Genomic DNA, 21,336 nt, shown 5'->3' with positions numbered 1-21,336 from the left:
GTTATTGTCACACTGCCTTCTGTACATGTGTGTGCTTATAGTTGGTACTATTGTGGTCATATGATCGAAGTTTGATCCTGATCATGCTATCTTTCTTTTTGGCTTTTCAGTGTAAGCATGACAGCAATGTGCACCAAAGAAGAACAAAAAGCAGTGATCTGATTTCTCTGGTCAAAAGCTGTGTCTGGTGCTGAAATTCATCAGATGCTTTTAGAAGTATGTATGAGTAGATCAAGAAGTTTAAAAGTGGCTGAACAAGCATCATGCATGAAGAGAAAGCAAAACGCCCATCAATCTTCATCACTGACAAGAAGATTCAACAAGTTCAAGAGATGGTAATGTTGAAACAGTTCACCATCACCATCTCTCAGATCACTGTTTTTAATTCTTCTTTGGTGCACATTGCTGTCATGCTTACACTGAAAAGCCAAAAAGAAAGATAGCATGCTCAGGCTCAAACTTCGGTCATATGACCACAATAGTACCAACTATAAGCACACATGCACAGAAGGCAGTGTAACAATAACATAGATATGTTATGGCGAAAGTGTGGATAATTTTTTTACTTCCCCTCGTATATAGATACACTTGTAGCATTTGGTGAAACACATCCTCTCTCTCTGACACCACTGTTGCCTTAAGCTTATCGACACCACCAACATGTCTACGTACACACCAACCAACATCATTCAAGATTTAACTTCACGCTGTTGTGAATACTCACTAAGGTTAACAGCGAGATCTTCTGTACCAAGTAACTCGGCATCGGATAGAAGCCTCAACCGCTTACTCTACATGAGTTTCAACCGGCTCTCCACTTTGCCACTAACCTCTCTGTTACAGAACTAACTATGGTGTGTCTTACACCGAACTGGTATTTATCAACATCTTGTCTGAACCTTCATCTAGTGTCCTGTTATAGACTTTTCTATGCTCTGTATTATCTCACACACATACACCTTATTATGTACACACTTATATCACACACACAGACACACTCTGCTAGCACACATACACACACTTATGACGAACACACTTACATCGCACTCACGAACACACACATGTTCTGCTAACCACATGTTAAATCTTTTCTCTTATACATTATACGATTGTGTTTTTCTCATTTATTCTTTACTGACACTCTTTGTTCATTTATCCAATGTATTTTGGCTTATTTTTGTAGGGCGACCATGCAGCATTTAAAAGGAGCCATTCATCACCATCTCCTTTACGTATGGTTGTCTCTACACACTCATAGGAAAAAAAACAATGTGTTGAATATATACATGTAAGGGAATGATAGTATTGAAAAATGAAATCACGCATCCATTAACGAAAATAATAATTGAATAAAATAAATTAAAATAGAATATTAAATTGTAAATAAATTAAGTTAAAGTACATTTTTATTAGGTGATATCATTCAGTGAGGTGTAGCCTTTTGAGGATCAATTACACATATTTTATAAAGTACAAAACAGCAAATATTATAAAGTAAGCCACACAAAGCATCCAATATTATAGGAAGAATATTATAAGAAAAAATTGAATAAGTAGAGCTTGCAATATCTTCAGAAATACACAAACTATAACAATAAATTTTCTCCGGACATGTGTTTAAAATTATAAATTAAAAGTTAAAGTAGTTGGCAAAGTCATGGATAAAATTGTGTGAAGTTTGGCAGAAGTGAGACAGCTTACAAAAAAGTTTAAGGTTTTTGTGTGTATCTTTGAATAAACATAAAAATAAAATAGGATATCATTATCATTATTTCTTCTCTTTTCTTTTCCTTTTTTTCTTGCACTTGATAATTTATATGTCTACACATATATATACAACTTACATGTATGTACATGCATATGCATATGTATTTGTGCACATTTCTATATGTACATGTATATGTATATTTTATGTGCATGTAATATGTTCTATGTATGTTTGGACAGGTCTATCTTGTGTGTGTGGGTGGGTGGGTGTGGGTGGGTGTGTGTGTGCATGTGTGTAGTGTTATGTATGTGTGTACCCATATATATATATGTAAGTATATATGCCCATATATGTTTATATATGTGTGCACTGTAAATTCGTTATTGAAGTTTACATTACATTGGCCATTAGGGCCTGATGAGACATATGTAAAGCAAAGCATTTTATGGACGTGAAACCCTGGGTAACCTATGAACCAGCCACATCTATCCTTGTCTCTCTCTTTCTCTCTCTCTCTCTCTCTCTCTATATATATATATATATATATATATATATTTATTTAGGATATGAGGATATTTTCATCAGGATGACTCAAACTCACAGGTATGCATTCTGAGTGCCCAAATTGATGCACCACCAAAATTCCAGTCTGAACAGCAGTAGGTGTAGTTTAAATTAGTGAGGAAAAGCAAATAACTAGGTAAGACTTGACAAGGTCATTTAATTTGATTTAATTTAATCTAATTTAGCTACATAATGAATAGTAAAAAAATAGTCTCTGACAGCTGTTTCTGAGATATAAAAAACTCTCTAAGTTGGGTATTTCATTATTGCAGAGATATAGGTTAGAGATACAGTGGAAGAAAGTATGTCCAAGAGAGTGGAGGGGTCCAATTAAATACAATTAGATCAGTATTCTTTAGGTAAATCCATGGTCAGTAAGAATGGTTATGCAGTACTCTGTAGTGAGGGAAAATGAATGCTAGCAGTTCTAAAGTTGTTCAAATACTAAGAGGCAGAATAAATAATACATTCTGGTGAGACATAGATAAGTAAGAGCTTTGAACTTGATATATACTATTTAGTATAGTGAGGGTCCAGAGAAATTAGGGGGGGGGAATAAACAATACAATCTGGTGTGAGAAACTTGGGTAGTTACTTTGTAGTAGATATATACTAATCAGTATAGTGAGAGGTATTTTTGTCTAGGGAAATTAGAGGGATTGAGTGCAGTAAAGGGCATTCTTATCCAAAGAAATTAGGGGATGGGGAAAATGTAAAGACAGACAGATAAGGGAAAAAATTAAATAAAGCAGATGCTTGACCTACAAGGCTAGGTATCAATGATGGGTGGTGTAGGTAATAAAGTGGATGTAAAAAAGATAATAGACATCATCTTTAGTAGGTGATCAAATTTTACTGGAGGGGAGATCTAGAGTTGTCTAACCATTAAAAATGCTAGAAATAGATGCCAATTAGCAAACAGAGGATTTAAGATTTGTGGTCTAAAAACAAAGGTTAAGACATAATGTTTTAAAAATATATATTTAAAAAATAAATGAATAAATAACCAGCTAGAGGAGGCTTCCTCTTAGGGTTAAAAATGGAAGTAATGTCAGTTTATACGGAACAGCCATACTGAAGTGGCAACAAACATTACTTCTCAGTATAGTTATTGGTTTCATCTCATAGAGATTTTCTAACTAGCTACTTTGCACAAATAAATAAAAATAATTACAAATAAAGTTAACACTTAAAATTAAAATTAAAAAGTAAGAAATGAGTATCTTATATAATATATCTATGTATATATAGATTGTTTGAAGTTGTGTACTGATATTGTAAATTGAGAAAAAGGAGGCAGTCAGAATATTGGATAATCCTTTATTAGTGCTTTCATTTGTTTTACGAAACTCATCAAGACAAAATCAAAATGGTAAAAACAGAATATTGCTCATTTATGTGAATTGGACGCATTTGTGCTTTATTTAGAAGAGGAGAATATTGTTTTTGTTTTTTTGGAAAAAGGAAGAGAGAGAGAAAGCAAAGCATATATTCATAATGTGTATGTAAGTGCGAGGGGTATATCCATATATGTATGAATAGAGCTGTGCATGTGTGGGTCAGTCTCTGTCTGTCTCCATCTATTTTTTTCTGTGTGTATGTAGTACTTACATGTAGGTTGGTGGACCTACATGTGTGTATGTGTGTGTATATATGTAATTGTATATATACACACATAGATATATATGTGTCTGTGTGTGTGTATGAGTGTGTGTGTGCATGTGTACTTATCTCTGCATTGTGTGTGTGGCTGTGTATCTGCATGCATTTTTCAATGCATGTGCATGTGTATATATACATATATTTTTTCTACTTTTTCTGCTTGTAAATCTAATTGCCTTTTAATGATAATTTTTTTATACACATCAGCATTGACTTTCTCACTAGTAATGCTTTCCCTGTATATTGCATAAATGCAATTTTTTCCCCCAAATAAATTGCGCTTCATATTCGAAGCTCTGAGGAAGCTGTAGGATATTATTCAGGCACTCAGCTAAGAGTCCACTGCATCTTATAGCAGAAACAGCTGTAAACTAATGAAGTTCATAACATAACCATTGTTTTTCCTGAGTCATCTCTTATTACTGCTCTATACTCATCTAATACTTTGTTTTGATACATACATATATTGAGTTCTACACCAGATTATATATATATATATATATATATATATATGTATACAAATTCCTACACTTAGATCCTTGAATTTTATAATCACATATACGTGGAGGTTCCCAAAAGTAAGCAGAAACATTCTCTGTGGGACAAGCCTGTTGTAGTTCAGGCTTCCGCCACTAGAAGTCACTTGATGTGACCCTTAGGTGGCAATCTGCCAACCAGTGGTATCAGATTAAGTTGTACTGCCATGTGGTGCATCATTGTTTTGCAGTGCTTCTCCCCTGTTTGTCAGATTTTGTGTGCTTCCATGAAATTCTTTTTTCTACTGGGGAAAACGGCAGCTGGAGCAGTTGTCATGCTTCAAACAGCTTGCAAGGATGCTGCCATGAGCAAAGCACAAATTTATGAGTGGTTTTCATGCCGTAGAAATGGTCACTTGTTGTTTGAAGACCAACTTCATTAAGGGCGACAGTTGACCTCCCAAACGAATGGAAGTATCATGAAAATTTGTGAATGTGGAAGACTGTCACTGAACAATTGATGAACTTGTGTGTCCTAGAACTCCTGCCAACAAATTTTGAGTGAGGAATTGTAAATGAAAAGAGTTTCAGGAATTGTGACTGAAAAGAGTTGCAGCAAAATTTGTGCCTTGTTTGCTCACAGAAAATCAAAAGAAGTCACGACTGAATGTGTGTCATGAACTGAAAGAACAGTTGGAAGTTGATCCGGGCCGTTTTTGAAGGTTATCACTGGTGACAAAAGCTGATACTATGGAATTTACAGATGTAGAAAAGGAAGAAAAAATGATGGAGGCAAAGGCATCACTTTACAAGAGTTCTGGAACTGCTTTGAGCAGTGGAAAACACATTGTTTGAAACGGAGAATACTTTGCAGGTGATAAAAGTGTAAACATGTAAAACTAAGTGAATAAAATAATATTGCAAAATTCCAGTTTCTTTTGACTACCTCCTCATATGTGTGTGTGTGTGGAGAGAGAGAGAGAGAGACAGACAGACAGACAGACAGTGCAACAAAAGACTGACTTGACCAAAATAAAGATCTTGCCCCCCCCCCCCCAGTCACTGTGAGTCAGCAGCATGCTCCACATGTGTGTGTGTATGTGTATTGGATTATAATTTAGATTATATAACTAATAATGATTAATTTTTAATGAAACATATGTAAGAGAGTGTAATTAAATGTTTTATAAACAATTTCTCCTCTTGTTTTGTTTGATATATATATATATATATATATAATTTAATTCTTTAATTGTTACAGTTGAAAAAGTCTCAATGACTGAAACCAGTACTGAAATGTTCTTTATAAAATTATCTTAGCATTTTCTATCCTGACTTGTTTTTTCATATATATCAACTCGTGTGTTCCTTTTCATCCTTATACATATATATATATCCCTGTATAAATATAGACATGTATGTAAATGCGTGTGCTTTGTTTGATATACATATGTGTGTGCGTATGTACATATTATATATATATATATATGCATACATATCTGTTGTATGTCTAAATACACAGCAACTAGAAGATTTCCTATTAGCCCGACTGTCTGCTGCAGAGGGAAATTTCCTTGGAGACTATGCTCTTGTTGAGAATTTAGAGACAACAAAGTCCACTGCAGCTGAGATTGAAACAAAAGTTGCCGAAGCAAAGACTACTGAGAGAGAAATCAATGATGCCAGAGAGAATTACAGACCAGCAGCTTGCAGAGCATCTTTGATCTACTTTCTCTTGGGTGATCTCAATAAAATTCATCCAATGTACCAGTTTTCTCTGAAGGTAAGACCCAATATATCTTAAAAATAAAAATAAAAATGACATATAAAGAATGCATAAATGTGATATGGCTGTGAGAATACTATATGTACTCTTTATGTTTGTATGTTCTATTTTGTCCAAAATGTGAAATCATTCAGTTTTCAATTGTGATATAATCAACAAAAATTGAATTGTCAAAGCAATACATAATATAACTAAATTTCTTTAAAGCAATCTGAACAATTTGGATGAGGTGTTTTCACTCTCAGCATTATATATTAAGGAGATGCTGTGACTGAATTAACTGTGAATCTCAATCAGACCTTCAGTAGATTTTAAAATATTTTTTGTTCAAGATATATGTTGATGCAAGAAATGGATTAAGTCACTAATATACCTAGATTTAACCCTTTAGTGTTTAAATTGACTATATTTGGACCAAATATTTTATCTCTTTTATGTTCAAACCAGTCAGTCTAGCCTCTCACACCTACCCTACAATGTCATTATACCAAGAAACAATCACATTACTGAAATCTTGAAGCTATGAGATACTGTATGGTTAATTTAAAACAATTAAAATAAATAAGCATTATATTTAAGAGTAATCTGGATGCTAAAGAGTTAAACAAGGAGGTGTAGACACATAATACACTGTCATCCATTTTGTCCCCTCTTATGTATACTTTTTATATTTGCATGTTCAAATATTGATATTCAAACCTAGATTAATCAATAATAAATTTCATTTAAAACAATATTGTTCTCTTCACTCAAATATTATAGACATAAGCTGATAAATATAAGTATTCATAGTAATAGTGTTATAATAAGGATGACTACATGGATGTAGTAGTTGCTATAAAAGGTATGGCAATAGCTAAACGTAGGCTGTGAGGATGGTTGCAATAGAATGATTGTGGTAACTAAAAAAAAGACAGTGCAGCAGTAACAAGGTAGTAACTACTATTTACTCCTCTTTTAATGATCCTGTCTTTATGAAGTCAATCAATAAGTTTTTTATTCATTGTTAATAGATAAATTTTATCACTCCTTTTAATCAAGGGTGATTTAACAATGGGTAATGGCAATTGACTTTGAGTTAATGAGTACTGATATGGGGAGCAAGATGTACATATTTTGCCTTTCTCAAGAGCACTAACAATGTAAATGTAATGAAATAGTTACAATTGAAGTCAGGTCTGTTTACTTAGAGCTTACTTTCATCTTGGTGCTCACTATCTTGAACTCACAAATGTAGAATCAACTGGAAGATCTCATCCAGTTTCAAACTATTAATGTCAGCCAGAAATTGATATGATAAAAAGTGAGATAAATGAAATGTTCCAGCAGAAATTGGACCAGCAAGACAGATATTGTAAAGAAGGTATACAAGAATAATCCATTTTCTCAACTCCAAAGAAATGAAGTCCAGTTTGGTATCAAAACAGAAGGCATTGAACTAGACACTGACAAGCATTTACTCTTGTGGCGTACTATTGCCACCACATTAGAGCTAACAAGCATTGGTTTCTCTAGAACAAGGCTACAGATTTATAGAGAAAGGAAAAACTAATTAAATGAACCTAATATTAACCCATACAGAACTAAGTACTAAAAGCTGGTTTGTTATTCTACTAATTTTTCTGGAAAACTTAACAAAGTAATGCAATCTATTCATTATTCATCAAATAGGGACAACCAGGCCAAATATTGGACCTTTTCTGTTTGGCTGCCACTTTTCAATTTCTTCAATTTTTGTTCCAATTGATTTCATATTTGGTGTGTTGACTTAGTTTTGTAAAGTAATCATTGACATGAAATTCATTTTCACCATAAATCATTAAATAAAAAGTTAATAGCTTTTAAAATTTACAAATTTTGGGTAATCTTAGCCAATCAAAGCTACAGACACATAGGTGCCTGCTTCTATAGTAACAAACCAAAGCTGTTACCAAATTGCTTAACACATGTTCTTTTTGTTGCTTATTATGCTTAAAACACATTTGGTAATAAGATGATCATGAGAGGTGCTACAAATAACAGCTAATTTTTTTGTTTTTGCACAATCATATGAATTCTCATGTGTGGAATACAAATTCACAAAACTTATCTGAAAATTCCAAAAAATAAAGTTATGAGGGGTTATATGGTGTGCATAAAGCAGAATTCCACCGATATTTCATTTATTTACAGTTGACAACACATGCTGTCATGCACAAAATAACAGCTTCCAAATCCTGTTTTCTGACTGGTTAAAAATTATCATACTTTAAACTTCTGCAACTCTTTTTTAAAACATTTATAGCAAAAGTGAATCATCTTCTGAAATTCAATGTGGAAAATTACATCAATACACCAAATTTCAAAATTTTCACTAAACTTTAAAATTTCTACAGGTGCAGCCAAACAGAAAAGGTCCCAAATATCTGCAAAACATGCAAGCTCAAAACCACACTGTGACCAGAGCTGTCCTCTAAGGATGTAGGCAGACTTTGTCATTGTCATATCATTAGATTGGATTATTTCCCATTAAAGCATTGATCAACTACCCACAGTAGATTCCATTTCCATTAAGAGATTTCAACAGGTGTGTGTTAAAATAATTAGTTAGCTAACATATCAAACCTGTTATTCTCACTTTAAAAGTTTAATGATGCACAAAACATATAAAGGAATAAGAATTAAAGTAAAATATGTTTCATTTTTCAGGCATTCAGTACAGTATTTGAAAAGGCTATAGAACAAGCTGAGCTCGCTGAAGATGTTTCTGAACGAGTTGTAAACTTGATAGATAAGATAACATATTCTGTGTATCAATACACCACAAGGGGATTATTTGAAAGAGACAAGTTGATTTTCACTTCCCAATTAACTTTCCAGGTATGACATATACTGTTTCTTACTCTTGAGTTATTTTCTTCTGTCAACTTTTCATTGTTTGACTAATGTTCTGGCCTTCACCATCCTATTGTTTTTCAAATATAATATATGCAGAATTGTATTATCCAATGTATCTTTCCAAATCTATTCAGTACAACAATACCACCAAGTCAGTTGGTCAATGGGGATGGAGCAATGAGTCAAGCACATAGACAGACAAACAGATAATACTGTTATATTAGTATACTAGCTGAATGACCTGGCATTGTCTGGGTTACAGCTGTTCTTATTCAGATTAGTAAACAATAAATATAAAGATATTTTTTTTTATCATTATTTCAAAATATCTATATTTTATTAAAAAAATATCCAAATTATAATGATAATAGAACTTAGAAATGAAAATCTGTCAATGTTGAAGCACCTCAGAGTAAACAATATTCATTTTAATATGTTTTGTCGGTGTCCAAATGAATAAATTGTTGCTACTTTCAACTTGTGAGCAATCAACTTATAGCTGGCCATAGGAGAAGCATGTAGTAGAGAGGTCAAGTCCAACTACCTTGAGGAACTGACCCTGAGATTTGTTAATTGAAATACCAAAACTTAGTTTGACTGGAAACTGAAGCCTCTTAAATTCAAATGGAACATCTGTAGGTATGAGAGGAATTTTTGGAATAAAGACATTTTCTCCTTTGTGACTACCTGTTATGATTGTTGCCTCTAAGACATGGGGCATCATGGAAGTAACAATTAAGTGAGTTCCATTACACAGGCGAGGTGGGTCAAGATTCCTAAGCAACATAATGGGAGCATCCAACTTTAGTGTCAAGTTATGTGGTGACATCCCAGTATTTGCATTATTCTATCAAAAGTAATGCTTATTTATTCACATTGTTTTAAATTAATCCTGCATTATCTTGTAGCTTTGAGATTTTGATGAAGTAACTATTCATTTTTAGAATTATATACTAGGGCTGGTGTGAGAGGCCAGATTTGGCCAATTTGAACATAAAACAGGGGAGAATATTTTGGCCGGATATGGCCGGTTTAAATGCTAATGGGTTAAGTGTGTTCAGAAATTCAACAGGGTATTGAACAGCCTGATCTTGATTGACTGTTGTGTGAATTGATTGAAAAGTCATAAGATGTTCATGATTTGAGTTTATCAACCATTTCATTAGTTAGAGCCAGTATAGCTCTTTCACATAGCCAGTTTACATCAGTGACAATCATACGTTCACTCACACACACATACACTCTCACATACACTCACATACATCTACTAAGACAGATACACACAGACATACATTCATGTACACTTCAGGGTAAACAATATTCATTATATACTTGTCAGTCATCAAATATGTACATGCATGTGTAGATAAAGTGTTATATTGTTTTAATTCAAATGAAAATAAAAATTATCACACATACACTCACATATACTAAGACAGACAGATAGACATACATTCATTCACATCTCAGGGTAAACAATATTCATTACATACTTGTCAGGCATCACATATGTATTTGTAGATGTGTGTGAGCCAATTCTAAACTTTTGCAGGATGGCACTCTCTCTCTCTCCCTCTGAATATCTAACACTTTAATTGCATCTCTCTTTGTATAATGGTCTATCTCTCTCCCTCTGTGTTTGTCTCTCTCTCTCTCTTTCTTTAGGTGTGTGTGTGTGTGTGTATGTGTCAGTTGTCACAAAAATGTATGTATACTCACACACATAGACTCTCACTCATACATGTGTATGTGTGTCATCATCATCATCATCATCATCATTTAGCATCCGCTTTCCATGCTAGCATGGATTGGATGGTTCAACTGGGGTCTGTGAAGCCAGAAGGCTGCATCAGGCCCAGTCTGATCTGGCAGTGTTTCTACGGCTGGATGCCCTTCCTAACGCCAACCACTCCGTGAGTGTAGTAGGTGCTTTTTACGTGCCACCCGCACAGGTGCCAGACGGAGCTGGCAAACGGCCACGGACGGATGATGCTTTTTACGTGCCACCAGCACGGGGGCCAGATGAGGCTGGCAATGTCCACGATCGGATGGTACTTTTTACGTGCCACCGGCACGGGGGCCAGGCGAGGCTGGCAATGGCCACGAACAGACGGAGCTTTTACGTGCCACTGGCACGATGGCCAGGCGAGGTTGGCAACAGCCATGAACGGATGGTGCTTTTTACGTGCCATCGGCACGGAGGCCAGTCAGGGCGGCGCTGGCAACGGCCACAATCGGATGGTTCGCTTACTTGTCACCGGCACTGGTATCACAGCTGCAATTTCCATTGATGTTGATCGACTTCAATTTTGGTTCTGCTTTCTGATATCTGATTTGATTTGGTTTGATTTTGATTTTGATTTTCACTTGCCTCAACAAGTCTTCACAAGTGGAGTTTTGTGTCCCAAGAAGGAAAGGTATGTATAAGTCGACTGGCTACTTACCAGGTAGAGGTCACGGGTTATGGTCTCACTAGTCTTGCCGGGTCTTTTCACGCACAGCATACTTCCATAGGTCTCGGTCTCTAGTCATTTCCTTGGTGAGACCTAAAGTTCGAAGGTCGTGCTTCACCACCTCGTCCCAGGTTTTCCTGGGTCTACCTCTTCCACAGGTTCCCTCAACTGCTAGGGTGTGGCACTTTTGCACACAACTATCTTCAGCCATTCTCGTCACATAACCATACCAGCGCAAACGTCTCTCTTGCACACCACAACTGATGCTTCTTAGGTCCAGCTTTTCTCTCAAGGTACTTACACTCTGTTGAGTATGAACACTGACATTACACATCCAGCGGAGCATACTGGCTTCATTTCTTGCGAGCTTACGCATATCCTCAGCAGTCACAGCCCATGTTTCACTACCATGTAGCATGGCTGTACGTACACATGCATCATACAGTCTGCCTTTTACACTGAGCGAGAGGCCTTTTGTCACCAGCAGGGGTAAGAGCTCTCTAAACTTTGCCCAGGCTATTCTTACTCTAGCAGGTTACACTTTCAGCACACCCACCCCTGCCACTGACTTGGTCACCTAGGTAACGAAAGCTATCAACTACTTCTAGTTTTTCTCCCTGGAACGTGGTAGAAATTGGTCTCTGCACATTTTCAGTGTTTATTGCTCCTGAGCATCTGCCACAGATAAAAACTATTTTCCTTGTTAGCCTTCCTTTGACATTGCTGCACCTCTTATGTGTCCATAGCTTACACTTGGTGCACCTTATAGAGTTTCTACCTACACCTTTTTTACAGATCGAGCAGGCCCATCTACCTGAAGGCGTTTGTGATTGGGCTACCTTCCTACTTATTAGGACTTTGGTTTTGGCTAGGTTGATTCTAAGGCCCTTCGATTCTAAACCTTGCTTCCACACCTGAAACTTCTCCTCCAGTTCTGATAGTGACTCAGCAATTAGAGCAAGGTCATCAGCATAGAGGAGCTCCCAGGGGCATCCTGTCTTGAATTCCTCCGTTATTGCCTGGAGGACTATGATAAATAGGAGGGGGCTGAGGACTGAGCCTTGGTGGACCCCTACCTCTACACGGAATTCTTCACTGTACTCGTTGCCAACCCTCACCTTACTAGCACCGTCTCTGTACATGGTTTGCACAGCTCTCACTAACCATTCATCTATCCCTAGTTTCCTCATTGACCACCAGATAAGGGATCGGGGGACCCTGTCGAAGGCTTTCTCCATGTCAACAAAAGCCAGGTACAGGGGCTTATCTTTGGCTAGGTATTTCTCCTGCAGTTGTCTTACCAGGAATATAGCATCAGTAGTACTTTCCCCTGGCACGAACCCAAACTGCATCTCATCTAAGCTAACTCTCTCTCTCTAATTAGTTGGGCTATAACCCTCTCCGTAACCTTCATTACCTGATCCAGCAGCTTGATACCCCTGTAATTATTTGTATCTAGGGCATCACCTTTACCTTTGTAGCAGTTGACTATTATGCTGCTACACCAGTTATTGGGTATGACTCCTTCGTGTATCACCTGGTTAACTATACGGGTGACTAGGCTATAGCCGACACTACCAGATATTTTGAGCATCTCTGCAGTAATTCCTGATGGGCCTGGGGCTTTCCCTGTTTTCATGCTTGTAATTGCCTTAACTACTAAGGAACTGTCAACTCGGATAGCTGGTCCCTCTGTTGGGTCGACATTCGGCAGACTCTCTTTATCCCATTCATTTTCTTCATTTAGCAACCTCTCATAGTGGCATCTCCAAACCTCTCTCTTTGCATCCTCATTTAGCGCAAGTGAACCGTCATCCTTGTGAACACATTTCTCTCCTACCACGTCACGATTCTCTCTCACACACTATCTTGCAACACGAAATACCTCAAGTCTTTCATCCTCACGGCGCAGAACAATTGGCAAATTTTTTCTTATCTGCTTCCCTTCTGGCTAAATACACCTGCCTCCTAGCTTCCCTTCTGGCAGTCTGATACACTTCCCTGCTACCACCGTTCTTCCAGTCCTTCCAAGCCTGTTTCTTTTGTCTAATAGCCATGTCAACAATATTGTTCCACCACCACGTTATTTTGGGTCTTGAGGGGACTTTGCACCAGCCACAGATCTGGTCAGTGGCTTTCAACAGGTTGTCCCTTAATTGTATAAGGTCTAACATGTGTAACAAACATGCAAACACACGCACAGACACATTCTTATATAAACATAGAAGGAAATAGTCAATGTGGAATAGCTGATATGCAAGGAGCGATGAAAATAATTCAGTGATTCTTCCTAGAGTCAAAAGCATTCCTTGTAATTTTAAATTGCACATATCTGTTTAGTATATATCTGTGTGAGAGAGTGCGAATAAGGGATTAGTTGTTGATAAACTACAAATTGATGACATCTTATATTATTTCATAGAAGCCATTAAATAATGTGTTTTATCTGATAGATTCTCTTACTCAAGAATGATCTTAATGCAAAGGAACTGGACTTTTTGTTGCGCTTTCCTTTTATTCCAAACCTAATCTCTCCTGTGAATTTTATCAGCCATACTGGATGGGGAGGTATCAAGGTAGGAAAAAAATTTTCTTTATTTGTAATGCATTTAAAAGTTGCCAGCTGAGAAGTTGATAGTTTATATCCTGTCACTAGTATTACATAAGGTCTAACTCTCCAAATTCATTGCTGTCAGCTATATAGTTATTGACTTGCAGTGCTCATTTCAGTTTCTTCACCATATTCAGCCAGAAGATATAAACTCCAATGAGTTGATATAAAAGGTAACAGTTCAATTAATTCACTGATGGATATTTGTAATCATAAAACACCGTAATCATAAAACATCAGGTAATAAGCACAGTTATTTGATAATAGATGTATCTAAGATAAGACATATCTTGGCTTTTAAATCTGGTGGAGCCCATCCCTTACTAGGTTTGATCAAAGTTGATTTGTTTCAGTGATGAATAATAATAATGAGGAGGAGGAGGAGAACAACAAAAACAATTTTTTTTTGCACTAGACCAGCAGTTTTGGGGGAGGGGTTAAATCGATTACATTGACACCAGTGCTCAACTGGTACTTATCTCATTATCCCCAGAAGGGTGAAAGGCAAATTCAATCCTAGTAGAATTTCAACTCACAACATGATGGACAAAATGCTACTTAGCATTTTGCCTTTTTCCCAGCATGCTAATGATTCTACCAGCTAACTACCTTAATAATAATAATAATGATGACGCCAACGCCACCGCCGACGACAATGACGACGACGACGAGGAGATGGGCTACAGCAAATATTCTGCTCAATACCACAGATTTGCTTGCCAGTTGTTTAACCTTAACCAGCTGAGCATGTCCCTTAGTGACTGATGATGTGTGCACCTCTCATCTCAAGCAGAAGTAGTGGGGGAGTATCATAGCCATGTGTTGTGGGGTTTGAATAATTCACCTCTGGAAACATGGGTGTTTCATTAAACATGTTTAAACAACCCTTATTCAGGGACCTTTTGAGCAGGATGAGCTACTCGACCTGAAGAAAATTCTAACTGGGCCCCACATGCAAAGTCATACACTGTTTATTTTGATATGAGATCACAATGTCACGCACATATGGTTGTGATGCATGTGCCTGGTGTACCCTTATCAGACAGGTAGTCATGATGGGTATACTGGGCTTTGTATATTTTACCTCAGTGTCACTTTGATGGCATGCACTGCTCTCTCACTCAATAATAATAATAATAATAATAATAATAATAATAATAATAATAATAATAATAATAATAATAATAATAATGATAATAATATTAATAATCCTTTCTACTATAGGTACAAGGCCTGAAATTTGGTTGTTGGGGACTAGTTGATTACATCGACCCCCATTGTTTCATATGTACTTAAATTATCGATCCTGAAAGGATGAAAGGCAAAATCAACTTAAGCAGAAATACCACTAGGCATTTCGTCCAGTGTGCTAATGATTCTGCCAGCTCGCCATGTTAATAATAATAACAACAGCAATCTAAATTAAGATCATGTTCCCTCTTTTATGATAATAGTATCAACTCTGGTGATGATAGTATTTAATAATTTGTTAATTTAACAATTCAAAATTGAATATTGTTTTTATTAAACTATAAATTGTATTGGGTTGTTTTGTTTTGCTATAATTTCATTAACAGGCTCTGATTGAATTTGAAGATTTTCATAATCTAGATAAAGATATAGAAGGTTCAGCAAAACGATGGAAGAAATTCATTGAAAGTGAATGTCCAGAGAAAGAGAAATTTCCTCAAGAATGGAAAAATAAAACTTCACTCCAAAAATTGTGTATGATGAGAGCTCTGAGACCTGATAGAATGACTTATGCCATGAGGTTTGTGGGAGAATATTTAGTGCATTACATGTAGCATTCTATTTGCTTTAGTATAACATAAATAGTAGCAATATACTAATTGGAACAGCAAATTTCTGAATGGGTATTGTAAACTGATACTGACACTAAATTATGATCAAGATATTTAACTACCAATTGCTTAGTCTACCTGGCTTTGAATAGATATCTTGGGAAAGCACAGTTCAACATCTCTAGCAGTGAAAACACTGTAAAATTAATAAATATTTTGTTCACTTAAAAGATGAATGCTGTTTCTTATCATAATTAGAGCCTGTTACTCCACTCCCAACCACAGTAACAGTAGAATCCAAACAGAATAACTCTCTTTCCATTTGAAGGGACCAAATCATTTATCTGGAACTCCACATGTAATACATTCCAACTCCGTTGATTTTATTAAAAAAAAATCTGGGATTTCAGTAGAAAATTACTTAATATTCTCTTACATTAGTCACTGTGGAGACCTTCAATGTCCTCAGCCCCCAGGCTTCTATTCTTCTCCTTTAAATAAAGACAAAGGCACCAATCCTAAGAAAAGAACCCCATGAGTTAAGTGGCTGACAAAGCAAATATCAATGACTGTTCTTTGAAACAACATTTTTTGCCATTTGTCTGCAAGGTAAGAGTGCACAAAAATTGATTATGATCTTAAATAGGAGATTTAGTGTGAAAAGGAAAATAAACAAAAGTTAAAACAACAAACAATCTGTAACAAGGTTGATATCTTTTTCCAAGAATGGATAGGAAATTCATCCAATTAACATGCTACAGAAACTAGAACTGAGAACTAGTGGATCCTTGAGATTAAAAAAAATTAACATTTTTTTAATGGAAATAGATGCAAAGAAATTATCAAAGTGACAAATTAAGTTTGCTTGTCTGTTTTATATTTTGTATTTGTCTTTTCTACATGTCATATTTTGACAAAGGAGGACGAGGGCTGTAATAAAGAGAATAGAAATTTCTGGAGAAAATTTGTTGTAAGCCACTGACTAATTCTAGGGATGGAGTGAGACTCCAACCTGGTTATAGGTACATAGTGTAGGAAAAGAGCTATGCAACAAATCTGAAAGGACTGATAAAATAAACTAAAAAGAAACAATGTAAGGTAGTAAGCAAAACATGAAGCATGCCCAACCAAGAGAGAAGCTGAAAGCAAGATGCTTAAATCCTGAACTGTGAGGACAAGAAACATGAAATATCATAAGAACATATATTGATTTAAAACCAGATGTAAATAGAACAAGTGGGTCCCAAGTAACCAACACAATTGCTCCCAATGACAGTAAAAGCACAGAAGCACGAAAGTGCCATGGTGAGAGATTGTTAAATTGGATTAGAGAGATTGTTAAATAGGTATATGAATGAAATAGTGAAGACTCCACTTAGAACAGAATTTATAGGCTTCAGTTCTGTCAGAAATAGTTGCTGAAATGCTGAAAGCATTGGAGCATGTAGAATTTAATCTAGTACAAGACATTATTCTCAATAACTGACGTAGCACTCATTGTTAACCTTTACAAGAACAAAGATGTGCTGGAGAGGGAGAGTTACAGAATCCCACCAGCTGATGAAGCAAATCACAAAAATAGTTGAAAGATATTGTAAAACATGTATGTAATGCAAGTAGTCATCTAAATGATCAGATCTAATACACAGACCATGATTTTGCCTCACTAAAGACTATACTGCACATTGTCATACAGTGATGAATTATATGGCATATAAAATGGCAATCTGGACATATAGTTATTTTATTGTTCTATCTATTTCTATACACTTGTAGATTCTGATGGGGTCTACTGCAGAGGTGGACTAAGTGAATTTGGTCAGATTGTGATAGTCGCTTTTATCCAAATGGTGCTTTTGATTAATGAGCATATTGATGCAGCAGCTATTTCTATGGGTGTATGTTTTATTTTCATCTGATCCAAGTAAGAGAAATAAGGTCTTATGATACTGTTGCTCTAGGACAGGTCTGACTAACTCAAACTACATTGCAGGTCACTTTAATCACAGAAAGTTTTTTGATGGCCACTTGTATACTGACAGAATTGAAAGCTATTATGAATGAATGATCGTTGGTTCAATATGAAGTATTATCATTGCAAAAATAGTAGTATCTTCCTTTCATTACAATCTTTAATTTTTGATAAAAAATTTTAAATGTTTGTTTAAATAAACCCATTTCAAGAAAGTGTCTGGCAATAAAAGTTTGCCACAAGATAAAAGTTTGCTGGCCACATGTAGCCTCAGGTTGGCCTCAGGCTGGCTTCAGATTGGCCAGCCCTGTTCTAGGATGTAGAGCTATAAATCCTATATTTCCATTGAACTTAGTAAACTAGAATGTCGATGAATAAACAGCATATATCTGCAATTTAAGCTGTCTACCAGAATGTTGCAATCTAAGTATTCACAGTAAATTCAGCAGAGCTTTTGAATACAAGTAAGTGTTCAATAAGAATCTTTCTATAGCAGGTAATAGCTAAATAATAATAAATGTCAATCATTCCTTAGTAATTAAGCAGGTTCAATTAGTTTACTTTCTTTTTCAAACAGGAATTTTATTGAAGAGAAAATGGGAGTTCAGTATGTTGAAGGAAAACACATTGATTTTTCTATTTCATATGAAGAATCAGGACCTTCTATTCCTATATTCTTCATTTTGTCACCTGGTGTTGATCCATTGAAAGATGTTGAAGCTTTGGGGAAAAAACTCAAGTTCTCAACTGCTAACAAAAACTTCCATAATATTTCACTTGGACAAGGACAAGAAACAGTAGCCGAACAAGCTATGGATTTTTCAGCCAAAGAAGGTCACTGGGTCATATTACAAGTAATACATTTCATACAATATCTTTATTTACCAGTTTCCAATTAGTAAATGACTATGTGTCAAGATATATAAATGTATATATAATGTGTGTGTATATAAATATATATATATATAGAGAGAGAGAGAGTCAAAAACTGTTGAAGAGGTTGCAAGAAGCAATGAAAATTTTAGAAAAAAACTAATGAGTGGAAATTGAATCGGTGAGTGTGTTAATTAATAAGGCATTAAAACAGAATGACTCTCCAATAACAATATATGTGTGTGTGTGTGTGTGTATATCTATTATATAATTAAAAAAAATTTTTTTACTACCCACAAGGGGCTAAACACAGAGAAGACAAACAAGGACAGACAAATGAATTAAGTCGATTACATCGACCCCAGTGCATAACTGGTACTTAATTTATCGGCCCTGAGGCAAAGTCGACCTCAGCGGAATTGAACTAAGAACGTAGCGGCAGACGAAATACGGCTACGCATTTCGCTTGGTGTGCTAATTCCGTTCTGTCTGTGTGTGTGTCTTCTAGGATCTCGGGCATCCTTCATCTGATTGCGCTCAAGTTTGATATGTAGATACTGGCAGTATCAGGGCATGTATAAGTTTTGAAAAAATTACAAAAATCGATTCCAGGTGAGAATGCGATCGATAGAGCCGTGGGAATGTGCATTTGTATGTGCAAGTACATTGGTCGAAATCCATCTTTTGCTGGTGTCTCAAATTTAGGTTAAATCAGTGTTTCTCAAAGGGGAGGCCTATGGGACGGTCAGATAAGTTTTGAGAAAATTTAGTTTAAATGTTTGACAACTCAGCACTGTCCATTGCACGGGGGCGTTTTGCCCGTATATATATTATACTAGCAGAGTTACCTGGTGTTGCCCATGTTACATGCAATTGAAGAATTAGACTTTGCTATTATATTTTCTGTAATTAACTGGAATACCTATGCTTCGAATTTCATCAAAATTGTAGATGAGGGTTATTTCCCTCTTTACACACCCTAAAAAAATTGTAATCGTGCCACATGTATCCCATCCTACTGATTTTTATGTGCATATTCCAAAATTCCAGTCTTATACAACCTGTTAAAAGGATTTTGCTCCTGAAAAATGAAAGTTGGAGTTTGCAAATGACCACTATACTGATACGTAACTGGACAGAATAAATTTACAATCTATAAATGTCTTTGAATAACCAGTCACTCATCTGGGAAGGCCTTGAAATCAATGTTACCATCTGGGGACTATGTGTGACCCAGTGATAATAAAAAGACTGAAAGGAGGTCTGCAATCAAATAACTTTACTCAACACTTTGAAACTGAATCAGTGAAAGCAAAGATGCCTCTCATTTACTTGACAATTTATGCACCACATTGCAGAAATCACAATGTAAGTGTATGTCAAAGGAAACTGTTACACTGTTGTTCCATTGAATTACAAATAATGCTCATCTTTTATGCTCAGGTAACCCTACAGCTTCTAAGAGTACAACTGTATTCGTCTTTGCTTAGACAAAATGACTAAATTGTGGGTGTTAAGTCCCCATGGAGGGGTCTTTCTAACTTGTAAGAAGATGAAATTTTATAAATATTACTTCATTTGTATCTAATATGTATGGTTAAAAACAGCAAAAATATATGAATTGTCATGGGGGTTATGGCCCTTCTGCATAGAATATAATTTCCAAATTTCATAAAGATCCATTCAGTACTTTTTACCTAGTTTTGGATCATAAAAGAAATTACTAAAATTTGGGAGCTAAGGCCCCCATTAGGGTGTCTTAGAATCCTCATGTTAAGTGGAAACTTTGAGAATACTTCTTGATGTATATCAATTATCCATGGTTGAAATTTCATCAACATTGAAAATTTATGAAATTTTATTGGGGTTCTGCCTCCTTTAAACCATCTGAAATTCAAATCAAACTCATTGCATTGAATCCAAGTTTCAAATATCATAAGGATCCATTCAGTAATTTTGGTACATGAAATTGTATGAAAGACACAGCATTACCCTTCTCCCTGGGTTTGGATTTTGTGTTCCAAATTTCATTATGATCGGTGCAGCAAGTTTTGAATGTATAAGTAACACACGAACACATAAAGACATTGACTTTTATATAATAGATATGAATGTGCACATATACATACATGTATATATATGCGTGTGTGTATTATATATATATATAACTTCTTGTGAAACCAGTAAGTTATGGGGCTGTAAATAAACAAACAGCAGTTGTGAAGCAGTGATGAGGGAGAAACACAAAGACACACACGTAGACTTACATATATACATACATATATATACATACACACAAAGATAAATTGATAGATACAAGTGAGTGGGCAAAGAAAAATATGAGAAACAGCTTAGTGCTTTTTTTATGTTGATGAGCCTGGACTTATTCTATTAGTTTCTTCTTGTGAAAGCAGTAAGTTATGGGGATGTAAATAAACGAACAGCAGTTGTGAAGCAGTGATGAAGGCGAAATACAGAAACAAAGTCACACACATACACTTACATATATACATACATACATACATATATATATATACATATATAAAGATTTC

The 21,336-nt window shown here is 35.6% G+C and overlaps 1 protein-coding gene across 2 annotated transcripts in view; it reads left to right on the top strand.

Moving 5' to 3' along the window:
- LOC115213643 (dynein beta chain, ciliary-like) overlaps positions 1-21,336 on the top strand; it is an 884,597-nt gene that overhangs the window by 793,433 nt on the left and 69,828 nt on the right. For both annotated transcript variants that reach the window (XM_036501971.1, XM_036501966.1), the window contains 5 exons: positions 5,933-6,193; positions 8,885-9,055; positions 13,980-14,102; positions 15,715-15,908; positions 18,489-18,765. In XM_036501971.1, the coding sequence (XP_036357864.1) occupies positions 5,933-6,193; positions 8,885-9,055; positions 13,980-14,102; positions 15,715-15,908; positions 18,489-18,765 (1,026 nt within the window). The remainder of the gene's footprint in view (positions 1-5,932; positions 6,194-8,884; positions 9,056-13,979; positions 14,103-15,714; positions 15,909-18,488; positions 18,766-21,336) is intronic.

Source organism: Octopus sinensis, linkage group LG1 (genome assembly GCF_006345805.1).
Source record: "Octopus sinensis linkage group LG1, ASM634580v1, whole genome shotgun sequence".
NCBI lineage: Eukaryota > Metazoa > Mollusca > Cephalopoda > Octopoda > Octopodidae > Octopus > Octopus sinensis.
This window is presented reverse-complemented; position numbering and strand designations above follow the sequence as displayed.